Below are 18,130 nucleotides of genomic sequence, written 5' to 3' on the forward strand. Positions count from 1 at the left end.
TGTTGCGATGGTGAGTGGAAGCTAAGGCCCATTCAGAGACGAGCGGCATCGACACTGATACATACAATAAGGGGCAACTCTTTGTTGTCAGTTAAAAGGCAACTCTCAGAATTAAGTCTTGCATAAGAAGATTGGGAAGGCTTGAAATCTTATCACAACATACTCCATGGGGATTATGCATGAGGTGAGAGACCACTGCAGCTGCTGGAGATATGAAAGGTCTAGCGGGACTTTTGACCGCGAAAAGTAGTCTTTATAGGAGAAAACCACTCTGATCACAGACCAGCATACACGGCATAGCTTTCTACTTCTACAAGTTCTTGGCTGGCTAGTTTCGAAAAGTGGTAAAATGCTACTGATTTGTACCTTTGATTTCTGACGTTTTTTAATTTTGTTCGCGAATAACTCAAACATCTCAAGGGCAACTTTTTTAATCCAACATGTCTAATTTTGCGAAATATTTTCTGATCAATCTTTTAGATTGATTGATCTCCACGTTTTTCAGTTAGGAGTCACAAGCGAGAGACTCCCCCGAAACACTGGTTTGAAAGACAATCAGAAATGAGTCACGTGACAACATAATAGATGTTTTTCGCGTCAATATCCTTGTTAAACTAATATACCAGTTCCGTAGGTTTAATTTTTCAACAAACGATCGCCGCTCACTCTTTCTTTAAGAATAGAGAGGCAGGGAACTTGATCGCGTTTTCAGTGCGACGTGAAATACAACAATCTATATTCAGCCAACGTTGTATTTCGTAGAACAAAATTTGTCTTTGATGTTTGTCGTTACTAAGGTCTGACAATCACTACTATAGAATTGCCGGGAATAAGTGGCTGTTCACTGGCTGGTACCCGTTTCACAAGAGTAAAACACCAGAAAACGATATGTTTAATTTATTAACACTCACTCTAGGAAAAATCTGTAATCGCTAACATTTTGACAGAAAAGTTACGAAGAAAGAAGAAAGACTTTTTCAAAATTCCGATGATCAAGAAAACCTGAACTTGCGATTTACAACAAGGTACGAATGTTTCTTTAATTTTGGGAGGACAAGAAAAAGAATTCCTGCGTCTTCGTGATCCTAAATCAATTTCTCAGAGCTGAGAGAAAAGAATACTTGAATGAAACAATTTGTTTCGGTTCTCTAACAATCTAAATGTTTGAAGGTGTTCAGTGGCCATTGCTCCATTAGACCCTGACTTCCATCCGATTTAATCTCGAATTTAGAAACACTTGCGACATCGGGTTTTAAACCATACTCAGGAGGGCTCAGGCAGTTGTAATTATTATAAACTGGATGAAAAAATAATAATAAACATTTCATCTTACATCTACATCTTTTGACTTTACAATGCAATGCATAGTGGAGCTAATCTTTAAAGTATTTGTATCCTTTACTTCACTTCAAGGATCCATAATGTACTGGAGCCATGCATGGATCATGTCAACTGTTTTGTGCTTAGCTTTTTACATTACTGCAGTGGTCAACGCAGAGTGGTCATCAGATTCGTCCAAAAAAGGTTCGTTAAAATTGCTGAGAAAGACATTGTTACTTCACTTCTGACATTTCCCCCGTTGTTTCAGAGTTGAAAACACAGCTGCGAAAAACATTTGCAGTAAAGTACGATTTCAGTGGCTCAAAACAAAAGTACGTACGCATAAAGAAAGACCTTTAGTGGAATATGTGAAGTTATACCTACATGCATCGCCTTCTCAAACGAGTAGTAGTCCTTCTTGTTACGATAAAAATATAAAGGTAAACTCAAAAGACGTCTGTTCTGCACACAACCGAATAGCCAAATAGTGGACGGTACTGGAAGCCTGTTTGTTGACTGAACATTGTTTAGTAGGAGAACAGATCAACGTGTAAAACACTAAACTAAGTGCGATTCCTGCCGTCAAGGCCTATTCTCGAGTATTTGGTTATACAAAGCCAAGGAAATGTAAGCCAATCTATCCCAGTTTTACAGTGTAGAGGATTCAGGATCAAGGTCACTAGCTGTTCGCTGTTTTTCCCACGGGGAGGGGACAGGGGTAAACGCGAAGGGTTACTCTTGTAATACTAATATCACTTGTCTGATGTTTTAACGCTGTAATGTCGTTTCCCCGATTGATGAGCTTGATGCTACCGACATGTCCAAGCTGCATATGGATCATTGTGTCGATTAGTTGACTGAACTTTGTGTTCATTCTTTCAGATGATCTACTGGGTCTTAATATCGGCCTTGGTGACGACCTTTTCAGTTCAAGCTACGACAGCAGCAGCTTGCTGAGAGAAAAACTACAACAGGACGATGCACACCAACGAGGAGCATTTCCTATCATGGATGCGTTCAAGGAACACACGTTGCTGACTGCTGATGATCTCAGAGAAAAAGTCGAGAACAGTTACACAGACAAGGCTGGGATTCGCCAGGCAGTGGAGGAAGCTTTGACGAAACTCCATAAGAAGAAAGAACAAGAACATGCACAAGCAGATCAGGCGCATGCGCCGAGCAAACCTCATATGGTCACAGCTAAGGAATTGATTGATGAGGTTGTAAAACAGGAGATAGCAAGCCACATAGATCACGCCGCTGCCAGCCCTGGTAGCCCTATAGGTGTTCCAGACAGCGATGACTTGAAAAGTCAACTGCACCAAAAACTCGAAGAAATCACTAAGATTGAGACGAAGTTATTCTCTCTTATTCGCGATGTGAAGGGGTTTTTGCTGACAAAGAAAGCCGAGCAAGGCACCGACAAAAGTGATTCAGCGAGCCTGAATGGAGACAGTGACATCGACAACCTGTCGGTTGACAGTCTAATTTCTAAACGGAGCGAGATTCCTTTTAACATCAACAGATTTCGCGATAACGTCACTCTAGTAGAAAACTTCATTCGTGATGCTCTCAAAGACGACTTCACAATCGATGAAAGTGAATTCAGTGAGAGCGACAATGACAATGAGGACAAAAAGGTTGCAAAACAGGGAGACACGAGGGACTTGCTGGGCAAAGAAGATACAGAAAAGGCTTTGCTTAAAGAAGCAATCCCTGGGGAAATTGAGGATATACCCGTGTCTAGCTTAGAGCGAGAAATTGACGAGAATGACTCGGTTGCCAGCGATCACGGGATTACCCGTGATGCTTTGGTGGATTCACCATTCTCGGACTTGGACTACAAGAAAGTTACTGGGAAGAGATCCAGGCATTTCGTATCTTAGAGATAACACACTAGAACCAACCCTTTCATCTTGACTATGCACCCTTCGTTAGTGGTTTTACTTGCCACAATACTAAACAAAAGAAATTAAACCTTACAGTGCGCGATTTCGAAGGATTGTATATACCATTTCGATGCCAAATGGTGTAGACTCATCGATTGGTTGATTACTAAAAATATCTGAAGAGACAAAAACTGTCACTATCTCATGCATTTGTAATAAGTACGTCTTTGACTATCCTGTTTCTCCTGCGAAATTTGTGATAACTCCATTTGTTATATGCCTAACTCCGGTTGCGGGAGAGATGAACCGATCCTTCGCTGTGAAACTTTTTCAGTCAAGATGCCTGGATATTGGCCTCGTTCTTGTTTTGCGTGTTTATGGACCGAGACGGAACACGCGTAGAAAAAACTTAGTCAATATCCAGCCATCTTGACCTTATGCTTGGTCAATAACCCATGTATACGAGTGTAAGGGGAATAAATAAGTTATGGAGGCTACAACAGGGTAAATGGAATGGAGGGGCTGGTGGGGGTTGTTCATCCAGTGCGAAAAGCTTGGAAATAGTATGGCTTTATTTTTAGTTTGAATACTACCCCTATAAGGTAGAGATCAACTTCACAAATATAATATTACCATGATATTTTCATTAAATCAACACGAAAGACAGTGTATTACATTGCACGTGCCGCAAGTTACTCAAGCGCGAGTGAAGAAAGATGCTACGTGTACTGTTGAATAACCTACAAATGTTATGAGCATTTCCAACTCATTCCTTCTGTTATTCCAAGTTACAAACATCTCGATTAACTCTCATTTATAAAATATTTCCATTTTTGTTGTTGATGATAAATATTACTTTTCGTGTTGTGCCCAAATAGACATTAAATTGTAGTATCCTCCGTATCAAATAATTAAGAGACCACGATGTCTATTTTTATTTTATTGCAGCTGTTTGGTCTGTTTGTATTTTATTGCAGCTTTTTGGTCTGTTTTTATTTTATTGCAGCCGTTGGTGCGAATTTTGAATTGTTGATAACATGCTTGGTTTTGCGTGAAAGAATTCCAGCCAGATTCTTCAGTTACTTTTAACAGGGTTCGCAAGGGTCATCGAAAAAGCTGGAGAGCCGTGGAATTCAAGAATTTCGTTTTCCAGGCCTGGAAAGTCATAAAATTGAATTGTTGGTCGTGGAAAGTCATGGGAAATAAAAGTTAAGCCTGGTACGTTCATCCCTGCACATGTCATAGACAGAGAAACAAGTATTTGCATGGGTAATGTTAACAAAAAAAAAAAAAGAGCAACTTGGCCCCAATTTTATCTCTTGTCTGTGTGTGGAACTGAGTTTTTGTCTTAAATATCCTTAAACAAGGATAGTTTTGAAAATTTTATTAAGCGACAGCTACACTTAAGGTCGTGAAAAAATGGAAAAGGTCATGGAATTTGAAGAGCTTAAAAGAGTACGAACCCTGTTATAAACGCTAGTAAAACTACCCAGCACCTTTCTACCTGTGACAAGGACGGTTTCTTCCAATATAAACCCTAAACTTCGGCTTACGATTGTCGTATTTCACTGGAATTTTCGAGGAACTGAGACTACTTCTAGTGATAAAATCGTCGCTCTAAAAATAATGGATTTAACCTCATTGATAACTGTAACAGTATGGATGACAGGAATGTCGCCATTAGAACGGGCTTCTTAGTCACAACCGACTGGGGCTTCGTAGCGATACGGATAAAAGTCAGGGGTTCTTTGAAACAGTAGTCGTTGTCGTTTGAAGTCAGCGTTACATCTATGGTTGCCTTTATCCAAAAACTCCAAAGAAACGGCGTTTAACCCAAGGAGGTGCATGGCGCAGTGCATTTCACGCGTGTAACTTCTTCGTTCGCATCACTAGGCTTCCTGTCTTTCTTTAATTGCAGCAGTGAGTCGAGGGACTTCTGAAGGCTTTGTAACCTGTCGGCTACACTTGGCATAACTAGAATTCTTAGTTTTTCCTGTGACTGAAGTGGTACTGCCGCCATAGCCCACCACAGCCAAGGAGGTCCGTGCGGCGACAGAAGCATGTGGTTGTCGCAAGGCGGTATGGGCCCTAACGCATGTTCAATGCAAGCCTTTTCGTCAAAAGGTAATCCGGCAACCCACCTTTTTAGCATAACATGGCTCATCGAGTTGCGCCACTTCAAATGAACGATCTTCTCGGGATCATCGATGTTCAAGTCTTCAAGCCATTCCACCTTGGCTACAGGACAACCATCCACTACACCACGCGAAAGAACGTGAAATCTTTGTTTAGGAATTGCTTGGACTACCATCTTTTCACCCGGAAAATTTTCAGTCGCTTGGATCTCGACCACAGTTCCATAATCAGTGAAACCTTTCTCTACATTATGCAAACAAATTCCGAACATCCGGGAACCCCATTCAACAGAGCGCCTCACCATGATCCGATGGCAGGGATGAGAGAGCGTCAGGCGAACCCTTCCTTGCGGCATGGCTATTGTACTAACCAATATTGGGATCTCCACGCTCTGGTCGATACCAATCCTGGAAACGAAACACAAGAGACATTGTCATTAGACCTTTGTCATGATAGCCTTAGTCTGTCCACAGACCCTCTATATTGACTCGAGTTCGTCGAGAGCGCAAGCTTAGCAAAATATTAACCTGACGCGTGGAATACGAACGAACCAAAACGCAAAGCTTTCGCACGCGCCTTGACGAAAAAAACGAAATCACAGGAAAGAAAAACGTTTGTGGACAGACTCAATCTCGTTCCCAGAGTCTTCGTTCCCCTTGACCAGCGATCGGAAAACGAGAGTTCTAGGAGGAACCATTTTGAAATAACCGAATTCTGGTGATTCTGCCCATCCGGTTTCACAGCGCAGTCTGCATCTATGGCGCATGCCTGAAATGGTTGCTCCCAGAGCTCCATTCTCGTCCCCAGAGCCCACGATCCTTCTTTCCTGCGGCAGGGATCGAGAGCTCTGGGCTGGTCCAAAACCGAAAGTCCGCGATTAACGGACTTCCCGTCAAATCTGGCAAATCGGATTGGCTGAGAATACGAAACGAATACTCTGCGCATACTCAGAAAATCGGGTCCGGCCAGAGCTCTCGATCCCTGCCGCAGGCCAGAAGGATTGTCGGCTCTGGGGACGAGAATGCCCAGAGCTCTCGTTTTCCGACCGTTGGTCAAGGGGAACAAAGACTCTGAGAAAGAGATTGGGATAGACTACGATAGCCGCCATACTTGGTTTCTTATAATAATGTAAATTAGGCACATAATTTCGGGGTAGAGGGGGAAATGAGTTGAAATCGGCAAACCACATGATGACATCCGGTTTCTTATAATAATTAGCCTTGCCATGTTTTTAGTATTGTAGTGTAAAATTTTCCCAAATTTAGGCCATTTCGGAACATATGTAAAACCAAAAAGTGAGAAGAAATTTTGCTCTTAGATATGGTCTCAACAAATGCTCACTATAGGAACAAACCGCAAAACAATTTTCCAACTACTGTCTACTTTTTGCCAGTGTTTCCTTCCACCCCCCCCCCCCCCCCGCCCCTTTCCCCGACAGAGCACATGGCTAATTTGCATCAAAGCAGGGAAACCATCCTGACGAATAAGGTCATTATCTTATTCTTCTCCAAAACATGATCACTACTGGATTTTGTCTCCTGGTTGTAAAGGCGGGAAATTTAACAAAGACGACGTTATTATTCTTGCTGCAACTATGTTGCTCTGGGATAACAGATCTGCTTTCAGACCCTTCTTCTCGAAATAATTCGTTTTCGGAGCCTGTAATGGCCCGTAACGTATCAAGTTCTCGTTGAGCTTAGAGAGAAAATGGGGCTGCAAGCAGTCTGTCACAGTTTTTAAACAATTTCAAGATAGGTGAGTTTACCTGCTCCACTTTTCCACTTTCTTTGCATGCAGTTCCTCCCTCTTCCTGTACTGCGCCTCAAGATGAGTCTTAAGTAATTCTTCTAGCACCACTGTTACGTTCCTCTTCTTTTCAGTTGAATCATTCATAGTTCTTCCACATCTTGGACACTTCGGCCCATATTCAAAACGTTCTTTCATGCACTCCTGACAGAAGGTATGGCCGCATTGGGTTGTTATGGGGCGAAAAAGTAAACGGCCGCATACACTGCATTTTAATTCGCCAACGTTGACTTTCTGCTTCTCGTCGCTGATTTCAGTAGACGCCTGATCATCAGTGCTTCGTTCTTCGGAAGAGCTACCTGCATCTACAACAGTTGTTTCATATTGTTCGTTCGCGATTAAAATATTCGCAAACTTTCGGGCGATAATCCTATGTTCGAGTCGTGACACCTCAGGTGAACTAAACAGCTTAACCAAGCTTTCGGTTAATTCATTCCGTCGAGACTCCGACGGAGCCAGCACAGCGAAGCGCAAGTACTCTAACACAGCGTCGTCGAATTTCCGTAATTTGGTCAAAATTTTCGCTTTTCTGTTAAAAGCATCTGGCAGATCCGGTCGTAAGGTGCAAGCATTGTTGACATCCCTCAGGGCCAAATAATAAAGCTTTAACTGCCAATAAGCATCGCTTCGCAGGCAAAGGCATTCATAGTCTTTTGGGCAGATGTGTAGAGCGACTGAAAAACTTTCCACTGCGTCTTCCGGGGCTTGGCAACTTAAATGGCTTTTGCCGAGTCTCTTTGCCTCGGCATGTTTTGCTTTCTCAGGGAAACGTGTCCTGATTATGTCTGACAATACAATATTCACAGACAATGCTTCCAAATCATTGTAATGATTCCCACAAAGGGGACAGATAGTAATATTTCCATCGGGACATCCCGCGTCGATCGTGTCAGACTTCCGTTGAAGGCAACACTGGCAAATGGTATGGCCACAGCTTAGTGTGCTTGGATTTTCAAACACACAATCACAGCATGGACAGTTAAACGGACTCTTTGGTGTTGTTTTGAGTTGCTTCATCTTCCTATCTAGTTCTTTCTTCACATTGCGAGCTCCGTGATCCATCAGTGCATCGACGAGCGAACACAGATGATCTCGTACAACATTTCCGTTCTGAAAAACCATAAAATACGACAGCAAAAGTTCTTCGAGCGGTCCATGTTGAGTGGATATTTCCGACAGCTTTTCTGCGCTCCGTAAAATGTTCAGTAAATCTTCGGTTTTCCAGTTCTTAAATCGACGGCAGAATTCTTCTTTGTCCATTTGAAAGTGATCCTAAGTAGTTAGGAATCATCAAGAAGTGCGAAATTTATGTAAAATCCGTAAGAATATGGAACTGATCGAGACTAGTAACTAACAGTTGACAAAACAGAAAAACGTTTCATAACATACCAGCGCTCATTTCCGGTTGCGTGCTGAAGAGTCACACTTTCTGAACACTCCTGACTAGACCCCTGTGATAACTGCGGAATTGTTTAAAAGGTCATTATTTGGGGATTTTACGTGTATTAAGACAATAACGTTGTAACAAAAAACAGTATCCTTTGGTTACAACTGTATTGAGATTTTCCTTCGTTCTTACCTGTCCTTTCAGGCCTGTTACCCACCCCTTCCGTGTATTAATTTCTCTTTGCGATTTTGACTGTTATATAACAAACAAGAGGTCCATAGGTTTTACTAAGGGCCAATGTACACGGTACGACTTTGTCGCATCTTACGACAGGCCTACAACACTAGCTGTTTCGTGTAAATCAAACCTACAACTCGCTTACGATCGTTGTATACGTCAAAAAAAAAAAAAAAACTGTCGTAGGATTTTAAAACATGTTTTAAAACTTTGCGACAGTTGCAGCCGATATCGATAGAAAATGACGTATTTAGTGCAAAACACGTTTGTTTCCACATCACGTTCCGAACCTTGACATCGACTATTTCGTATTATCGACCCGAAATTCTAACTAACAAATGAGTTTTCAATCGTTAAAAATTGATTTGAAATCTCACTTCGCTAGTTAACTTTTGTTAGTGTGTGTTTACATCATTTCAGTGTTTGTTGTCCTCCCGACGGTTTTGGTCTTTCAACGCGCTCAAACGTCACGCAAGTCTCCTTTGCAGCCGTTTTAAAATAATTTAGCCTGCGTCGGATCGGAGGTGCATAGGGGAAAGGGTAAGGGGAAAGAAAAACTTCCTCCACCTCTCCCTCGCCGTCTCCCCCGTTTCCGCCTGTGACGTACCGGTCAAATAAACGCCTGCAAAAAAGACTAACGTCACGTTTATTGCGTTACTACAAAGTTCGTTTACGCGAGGAGGCTATGTTGAGAAACAGCGAGAAAAGAATAGAGATAAGGGCTACCGTAAGCACCCGGGGCACTTATTCGAGGGGGCGCTTAATCGAGGGGGGGTGCTTATTTAATTTTTGCTAAATCATTGCCTGACGTGATCATGTTTTTTAATCATCAGCGCGTAAACACCAACATAAGCTGTTTGTCAACATAAAAAGCTGATCCTAAAGTTTAAATCGCGGCACCGTTAGTACTTGTAACTTTTTTCCAATGTTTGCAAACTGAACAAATCTAATACTACATGACGAAAACTATACATCCTTTGTTGTCTCATTACTCGTCCACAAAATGGGGGAGGGGAGGGGGGGTATACATACGTACAACCTTTATTTATACACGATGAAAAATTTCAAAGCTAACAAGCTTGCGGGGTCGTGTGCTAAATGAAAAGATACAAATGCTAGGAATAATAAAGAAGCTACCATTGAGGGATTAAAACTCATTCGTATAAAAGATATAATTTTGTTAAATTAAGTTAATAGTTAAACAATCGGATTAAAGTCTCAGATCTGTTGTTGATTATTTGTGGGGCTAAAATATTAAAATTAAAATCCTTAAAAGTGTGACAATTAGCAACATTTTTCAAAAAGAATTTCATGTCTGTGCACTCTAGCGTCGATCAGCTTATGGCTGATGGGCCACCCTGCCTAAATAAAAATGACTTGACTTGAACTTGAAATTGATCAACTTTATTGTTCTTCTCAGTTACATGTTGTACGTGCGAATTTTGGAACAAAACGAAATACTGCACCTAGGAACTTACCTGAATGAATGACAATATTTGTGTAGCCCCCGGCACCGACTAGAAATGGTACATACCGCAAGTTATTGACACCTGGTTCCCGGAGTGTCCGTAACAAAGAGGCTAAATTTGTATGAGTTTAGGCTGCGAGTAGGCCTTATTCACGATGACCACCAAGTTTGTTGACGTGATTTCTGGAGGGGCAAACAAGCTAAAATCGGCAAATCAGTTCACCTGTTTCTTGATAATTTTTTCCATATCCATGCTTTGGTTTCAGTATTGGGGTGAAGATATTCCAAGTTTTACAGAATTTTGGCGCTTTTGTAAAAACAAAACGGCTCGCGTAGTTAAGTTAAGTTACCAAGAAACTTTTTCCAACTTAAAATTAATAATAAAATCATTATTTTATAACTTGGCTCCCAAAAGTGATTTTGGTGTAGATACTTTACCATTTAGGCGAGCCGATTTTCAGAATAATTAAATGGGAACCATTTCAATATTTGTTCCCTGGCGGACAGCGTGGCTAATTATAATACGAAAACCATCATGGCGGCTATCGTGATATGGGATATTGCTCCCTCGGTATCCCAACGTATCCGAACCGGGGAATTTCTCTACTGGATGGAGGCTTGGAGTCTAGAACTGTGTGTTGCAAAGAGACTGGGACCAGCCTATAAGGCAACTAAAATGGCGGAGAGAGACACGAGTAGCTAACTTGTTGTTTTTAATCTATTTCCTCCTTAGTTCTTGCTTGCCATCCCAAACCGGTTTCAAACATTTTGAACCAAATAAAATTGGAGCCTCAGCATATACTTTCGCTGGTAGGCGGGGACAGAGCGAGGACATTGGAATGAAAGTACTTCCCTGGGGGTGGGGACAGTGGCTCATTTTTTCGAGTCCTTTCGTCCAAGTCCCCGCCTATTACCGGGTTGGTGGGGGACGGGGATTTACTTTGACTGGTGCATAAGCGAAAGAGGGACTTCTCCTAGTCTAGTATTAATTTGCTCCCTGGGGTCGAGATTTAGTGTCCGTTTTCCGTTTTAGAGAGGGTCCGTTTTATAGAGGTTTGTTTTCAGAGGAAATGTATGAGAATTTTGTCGGCATGTGGTAAGAGACTGTCCGTTTTAGAGAGGTGTCCGTATGGAGAGGTTTGACTGTATATTGTACGATTATGTTTGCAGGTAAATGGGTACTTCAAATTTAAATTCTAATTTAAATAAAAGAAACTGGAAATCTTAAAAAAGTTATAGCAGTACTGACGTTATATGTGGCACTTGGGTCATTTTTTCACACTCCACTATTGCGGTCTCTCGCTATTACGGACATCAAATAACGGTCCTGAGGATGTCCGCTATAAGAGATGCCCTATAACGTCTAAAACTTCAGTTGATTGTGTACCAATAACAACCGAGCAAGAGGTACTAAAGAAAAGGTGAAGGGGCCACTCCTATAACATGGTACCCAGACACGCGTGTAGTAAAGCTGTGTACGTTGAGGATTTCCACTGTCAGTTATTTCAAGCCCCTCGACGGTTGTGAATTATACTGACCCTATGCGTGTGTAAAGTAAAACAGAGGGGATGTATGGACAGCTAGCGTAAGGACTAGCAGACAAAAGCCGTCCCTAAATTTCCTTTGTTTATTATTACGCACATAGAGTAACGCGTAAAATAACGTGTTAAGTAACGGAATCTTTTCAGGCCCGAAAAGCCATTTTTAGTTAATCGGTATTTAAAGACAGAGAGGTGTATACACTAGGCTTGATTTCCGCCGCTCTCTCGTGTCCGGTCTACGTTCCTCCCCGAAAAGAGGGAGGAGCGCGGGCCCCTTCCCCGAACGGCTATGTATACACCTGAAACTTCTTGTATGAAGAGAATCTCTGTTCGTATTGAGAATATATTAATTAAACGGCTCCGTAGTCAAAAGGTTTGAGGTTTTGCTACGGCTTTTCGGGACCTTCGAGAAACGGGCCCCAGGGATAGACTTGCAACAAGTCGACCTTTGCTTTTATCTTCGGCCCCTCAAGCGAATGTTCGAGGGACGAATTCGAAATTGCGAGCGTGAGCGAAACTAGACTACGAGTAGTCCCTCTTTCGCTTACTCCGTCGTTGCGTGACGCGAAAGAAAACCGCGAGTCAAAAATGGCCGCGCGAAATCCCTTCGCCACTCCTCGCCCCCAGGATTTCGCGCGGTCATTTTTCTCTCGCGGTTTTCTTTCGCGTTACGCACGACGGACTAAGCGAAAGAGGGACTACTCGTAGTCTAGAGCGAAATCAGCAGGCCAGGGAAGAATTATTGGAAAGGACGTTTAGAACTAGGCCAGGGAACGATCTAAAATGACCTTGAGAAGGATTATCTTAGGCCTAAAGAGCATGGTAGACAGCATTAAATATTATCGAAAACACTTGATAATTTTCTTATGAATACGGTTGGAAAACTAATGATGCTACGTAACTACTTTTACAGTAATTCGCGATCGGCGATTTACAAAATTTTCCCGTGGTCACTGAAGCGTCTTCAAAACTCCGAGTAATATGGTTGGGAAAAATGATCTTGATGGAGAAAATCTAAGATATGCATCAACTGTAAACTCCCTGATTCAGGGCTTAAGCTGCTTCAGACGACAACTAAAAATCATGAACTAAAATTACCAGTTGCTAATTCGCTAAAGGACCTGTTGGGCTAAGTCGGTGGGTCATAAGTAAACACTTCGCTGTTCATCAATTTGAAACTGGCAACTGTAAATTACCCACCCTAGCGAGTTTGTTAAGCTGACGTTTTGGGCACTAATAGTACCTTCACAAAGTGCTATGCGAAAATTCCGTGTGATATGTTTTCTAGAGAATAAAACCCAAAAAGCTGGGCATTCTTTGCTAGAAAATCTTCTGGCTCTTAGACTAGACTGTACTCCGTCAGATGACACTCGCATTGTTAGGCTAAAATCGTAACACAAGTAAAAACAACTCTCTGCCTATCCATATTAACTTTAAAATACTCCACACTGGTTTCATTACATTTTAAGCTGCTTATTCATTGATACTGATTCATGAAAATTTCACGTTTCTGCTCATTTTTTGCTATTCTTATGAAATGACTGTTTCAAAAGTAAAAGCAAATAAAAATTTACTAATAAATAATTAAATATTAATAAATAAATTGAAAAAAATTGCTCTAATCAGTCTGATCTTGAGTTTATATCTAAAGGAGAAAATCGGTACTGATCACTTGAACGAGTCACGAATTCCTCGAAAGATTTATACTGCAGAAGGCTTAAAGACATGATGTACGGCCAAGCAGTGTTCTGCACTGTTTATTCCGTCACATGGTATTTCACCCTTAAAAGGAGTTCTAAAAATCGACGAACGCTTTGAAGCCGCTCAGCCAATGACGTCATCGACACAATGATGAGTTTTGCTTTATCCTGAAGTGGGACAGCCGCCAGCGCCCACCAAAGCCATGACGGACCGTCACGACTGACCAGGTTTTCCGGCTCAAGACTGGGCATGGGACCAATAGCGTTTGAAATACAGGTCTGTTGTATAGGCGCCAAACTGTTGAACCAAAGTTCTAACATTTTATAGCAATCGGCATTTAACATCTCGAGGTCTTGTAACTCAGTGGACGGGTTAGGGCGGTCATCGTCCATCCATTCTACCTTTGCAGTGTTATACCCATTCCTAGTTGATCGTGAGACAACGCGGAACCTTCCTCCGGCTGTTGTTTGGATGATGGAGCGCCCATCAGGTAAGACGTTGATGTTATCAATGTGAAGCATGGTTCCGTAATCCGCGTGGCTCTTGTCCGGGTCATCAGTATTGGCGCACATTCCAAACATCCGGGAGCCTAGCTCTACGCACCGACGAATCATGAGCCGGTACTTGGGTTCAAAGATGTGCAGAGGGTACTTGAGACTTGGGAATGCCAACAAGCACACAAATATGGGCACTTCAACATCATCATCAACACCAGCTCTGAAACGAGATTAAAAACTGATATAAGCCACATCCAAAGTTCCTTCCTTCCCTGCGACAAAGCTCTCAAGGAAACAAAGTTACAAAAGCTCCGAACAATAAAAGAAGTCCACTTAAATCAGTTAACGTACACTGTATAAGTACAGGTAGGTTCCGTCCACATTACGCCGGGGCAATTTGAAAACGGAGCGTTTTTCCTCTAGTTAGGCCTTCCGTCCACACTAATCCGTCACGAAAACGGAGCTTTTCGAAAACGCTTTTCAAACCGGAGGAATTTGGACACGCCGGCTTTGCCATAGCAGGAACTAGGAAAGTCACCCACTATTTAAAAGGTAATCAAATGGCATACTGCTGAAATAACAAAAAACTTCCCTAGCGTTTGTCAAATTCTAATGCGTGCAGCTCACGAAGTTATTAGGATTTTGACAAAGCGTGCGTTAAATTATTTCCTTATTTCACTCATTGCCATTTGAATACCCATAATATAAACAAAGCACTAGAAGAAAAGATGTCCAAAAATAAATATATTCCACATTCAAAGTAATATTCGGTTGACCTGACACCAGCTGTACGGCATGTTCAACGCGGAATAATCACGGGAATTATGTTACGTAAAGCCTTACATAACGTATTTTCTGTTTTGTTCTTTAGTTTGTTTTTACCGCAAATAATATAAATGCTCGGCTGTCGTGGGAATTGCACAATAGCCTTTGACAAAAGACTAAGATCGCTTTAAGAAAGATTTCAATAGAAGCTTGAAATAGATTGACAGTTTTTGTCTCAACATGACCATTGCAAATGGCAGATTAATTAAGAGCTTCGTGAATAATAGCTTTCAATATTTCGTCGCAGGCCAGTAAAAATATGAGTACATTTATTACAAGGGAACCGCTGAAAAGATGAAGAAAACCCTCCTGATCTCTGATTGTCCATTGCAGCCGAGAAAAAGAACAAAACTTGTTCATTGTGATGTCCTTGTATACCTGCGACGTTCACCGCTTACATAACGCCGGGAAAATAGTGGGTCAGAGATCTGACTTATTTAGTAAAGTTGCCATTTGTCCAGTTTCAGTAGATAGAAATGAACATTCTTGTGCCTCTATACTTAAACATTGGACAATAATTGGCGTCCGATCATTAAGTGTCCGTCGGAAAAAATTAAAAATTTTGACAGATATTTTCATTTTCACATGTTCTTTGAGCTACCTTTAACAACGGTTTTTATCATAAATTCACGGATCACGTTTTTTTCCACATCACGTGTCACGCGTTAACTCTTTCCCACCCTCCAATACACAGAGTCGAAAACATAGCGATTTCTCAGAATGCTCAAGCTAGGGATAAACCAACATGCTTTCAATCGCTTGATATGCCGAAGCACTTACATAGATTACCGTCAAGAGAATTGTTTTTAATGTTAGACTTTCCTTCGTACATCTGTGAAAATTTCTGACTGCCGAGCATATAACATAATCACGTCGTTACTGTAAAATGTCAGCACTAGAGGGTAAACGTCATAGGAAAAAATAGATGCCAAAAAGAAATCGTAAACGTTCAGGGAAAAAGGCCTTACACGACTTTAAACAATGATCAGTTTACATGTTACGTAACCCCGTGTACAGTATCGACAGTCTCCAGTATTGGTCACTATTGCCTCGATGAGTGAACTAAATATCGATGCCATTTCAATTAGAAGATAAAAAAACACAAAAATGAGATATTTAGTTTAGCAAACACCTCAATATCTGTCTAATTATCATCGCAGCAGCTACTCGTTAATCACAACATTCCTTAACCGGAAAAATCTTGACCACACACTCACCCTTTCCAACGCGCTTCCTCCTCAGAGAAACTCATTTTCCTCTCAGCGTATTCATCAGGACACAGGTTTTCCACAATCTCTTTCACAACTCTTGTGATTTCAGTGTTTCTCTGAACTTCACAATTGAGCGTACGGCGACAACATGGGCATTCAGGTTTGTAGTCCAGGGCTCGTAACAAACACTCTCGGCAGAAGGTGTGTCCACACACAGTGGTCACTGGTTCATACAATACGTCGTAGCAGATTTTGCATTCCAAATCTTCCTTATCGCTCATAACAGCGGCTTCGCTGGGACCACTGCAGCTCGTTTCACTTTCCCGTGAGACTTTTAACCGCTTTGATCGAGCAGACTGTTCTCCGTCGTCGGCTTCGAAGGAACGCTTTAACGATGACCTGTTCTCCAGTAAAGGTTCAATTGGGGGACCAACTGTTTCCTCCAAGTTTCTTCCGTTTTGCAGTTCATTTCGGAGTTCGGCGTGCGACTCCTTATCATCTTGATCACTAAGCGCTTTGAACTTTGGATACCACTTGTAGGTGTTACATTCTGTGGTTACAAAACTTTTAGTACGCTTCAGCAGTAAGTCTTCTTTTCTCGGGCTGTCAATATCAGAGGTCAGAAAACGATTAAGATAGGCAAGCAATTTCAATCGATATTCCGTGCTATGGTTACGCTCGAGAGCTAAGGCGCGTGCCAGACTTTGGATAGCTTTCTCGTATTTACCCATGGCAAACAAAACCTCTCCTCTCTGATGAAAAACGCTGGGAAGAAACGGTCGTAGATCGCAGGCTAATTCGGCGTCTCCTAAAGCCTGCTTGTGCAGTCCCAGTTTTAAGAGGGCATGACTTCGCCACTTTAACGCTGTAATGTGACGAGGGTTGTTTCTCAGGACACCGGACAAAGTTTCTACGACGTTTTCTCTGTCTCCCCGTAATTCACGTCGAACTTTCTCCAACTTCTTCACTTCTTCATCGTACTTTCGCGGAAACCATTTTTGTATCAGATCAGTCATTAGTACATTCACAGCGATATCGTTATCATGGTTTGTCACACCACATTGCTTACAATCGATGACTTGGACAGAAGCTTTGCCAGGCAAAATGCAGCTCTTACATAACGTGTGTCCACAGTCTAACGTAACAGGTTCGACATAGAGACCACTACAGAGTGCACAGTGAAATATATTATCTTCTTTTTGATCCACGAAACCAACGGATTTTTCATTCATTACAGCTTGCTTTTGAGAGTCTACCAAAGCATTAGCAATAGAGTCTATTGATTCGTTACATGGCGACTTAATCTCAAAGTTTCCGCAAGACACATGCCGACTGACATCAGGTAGAATGTCGTATTTCGCTTTCCATTCTGTCGATCGACGACGGGATTTTTGAACAACACTGGTTTCCTCCATTGATTAGAAATTGTCTTCCAAAGGAAATTTGCGGTAAATTGTACCTGAACGGTGAATATCCCACACTCGCCACATGTAAACGGCGTATAGTTACCGATGAACAGGTTCAACTCCAGCGATAGGAAGAACGGACAGAAAACAATTCAATTGACGTTTAAATTTTCCCTCGAACCTTTACATTTGAAGAGGAGAAACATAGAGCCCGTGCCAGGACATAAATTTCAGCTCACAGTCAACAGACACTGAAACTCCGCGCAGTCAGTTGGAGATTGAGGTGATTGGCGTAATACCTAAACTACATTTATACCGTCTGACAACGGGAGAGCAGAATTTACTTTTTCCTAGAAACAATGACACAATAGCTTGTCTCTGGTTATATACCGGCATTCAGTTGGTGTTATTATCATGTTACGTAACCAGCCGGACCACGTGCGAATACACACGCAACCACGTGGAAAACTATTAGTGTGACAATATATTTTCCCGTGTCAGCTTATTTTAGACTCAAAAGAGTTGTTAAGAAAAGCTCTGATTGTATAGAACAACTTCGCACGATTCACCAAGCAATTAAATTGGCAATACTCATTTCCACTGCTAACCGGTAATGTTTATTACGTTACATAACTACTCACGCGCGAACGCACGTTTAGTGGTAAAATATAATTATTCAAATATCCGACAGCCCTCCCACGATTAA

The 18,130-nt window shown here is 41.8% G+C and overlaps 3 protein-coding genes across 4 annotated transcripts; 1 reads left to right on the forward strand and 2 right to left on the reverse strand.

Annotated features, from left to right (window-relative positions):
* Positions 1-77: 77 nt before the first annotated feature.
* On the forward strand, positions 78-4,151 carry LOC110056584 (uncharacterized). Of its 2 annotated transcripts, none has more exons than XM_089278874.1 (3): positions 78-184; positions 1,414-1,524; positions 2,203-4,151. In XM_089278874.1, exons 2-3 carry the CDS (start codon positions 1,422-1,424, stop codon positions 3,204-3,206), a joined length of 1,107 nt encoding a protein of 368 aa, XP_089135000.1. In that variant the 5' UTR covers positions 78-184; positions 1,414-1,421; the 3' UTR covers positions 3,207-4,151. The 2 variants fall into 2 exon arrangements, with proteins under 2 accessions (XP_089135000.1, XP_020618756.2); XM_020763097.2 differs by lacking the exon at positions 78-184 and adding an exon at positions 881-1,025 and having other exon boundaries at positions 1,413-1,524.
* LOC110056541 (LON peptidase N-terminal domain and RING finger protein 3-like) lies at positions 3,764-8,946 on the reverse strand. Its single transcript, XM_020763047.2, has 2 exons — positions 7,111-8,946; positions 3,764-5,752 (listed from the first exon to the last, which is right to left on the reverse strand). The coding sequence occupies exons 1-2, from the start codon at positions 8,409-8,411 to the stop codon at positions 5,038-5,040; spliced, it is 2,016 nt and encodes a 671-aa protein (XP_020618706.2). The 5' UTR covers positions 8,412-8,946; the 3' UTR covers positions 3,764-5,037.
* A 3,670-nt stretch (positions 8,947-12,616) lies between these two features.
* On the reverse strand, positions 12,617-17,800 carry LOC110056532 (LON peptidase N-terminal domain and RING finger protein 2-like). The gene is made up of 2 exons (XM_020763039.2): positions 16,025-17,800; positions 12,617-14,202 (listed from the first exon to the last, which is right to left on the reverse strand). The coding sequence occupies exons 1-2, from the start codon at positions 17,431-17,433 to the stop codon at positions 13,542-13,544; spliced, it is 2,070 nt and encodes a 689-aa protein (XP_020618698.2). The 5' UTR covers positions 17,434-17,800; the 3' UTR covers positions 12,617-13,541.
* Between the last annotated feature and the right edge of the window lie 330 nt (positions 17,801-18,130).

Source organism: Orbicella faveolata, unplaced genomic scaffold (genome assembly GCF_042242905.1).
Source record: "Orbicella faveolata isolate gen_17 unplaced genomic scaffold, um_ofav_v1 contig_47, whole genome shotgun sequence".
Classification (NCBI taxonomy): domain Eukaryota; kingdom Metazoa; phylum Cnidaria; class Anthozoa; order Scleractinia; family Merulinidae; genus Orbicella; species Orbicella faveolata.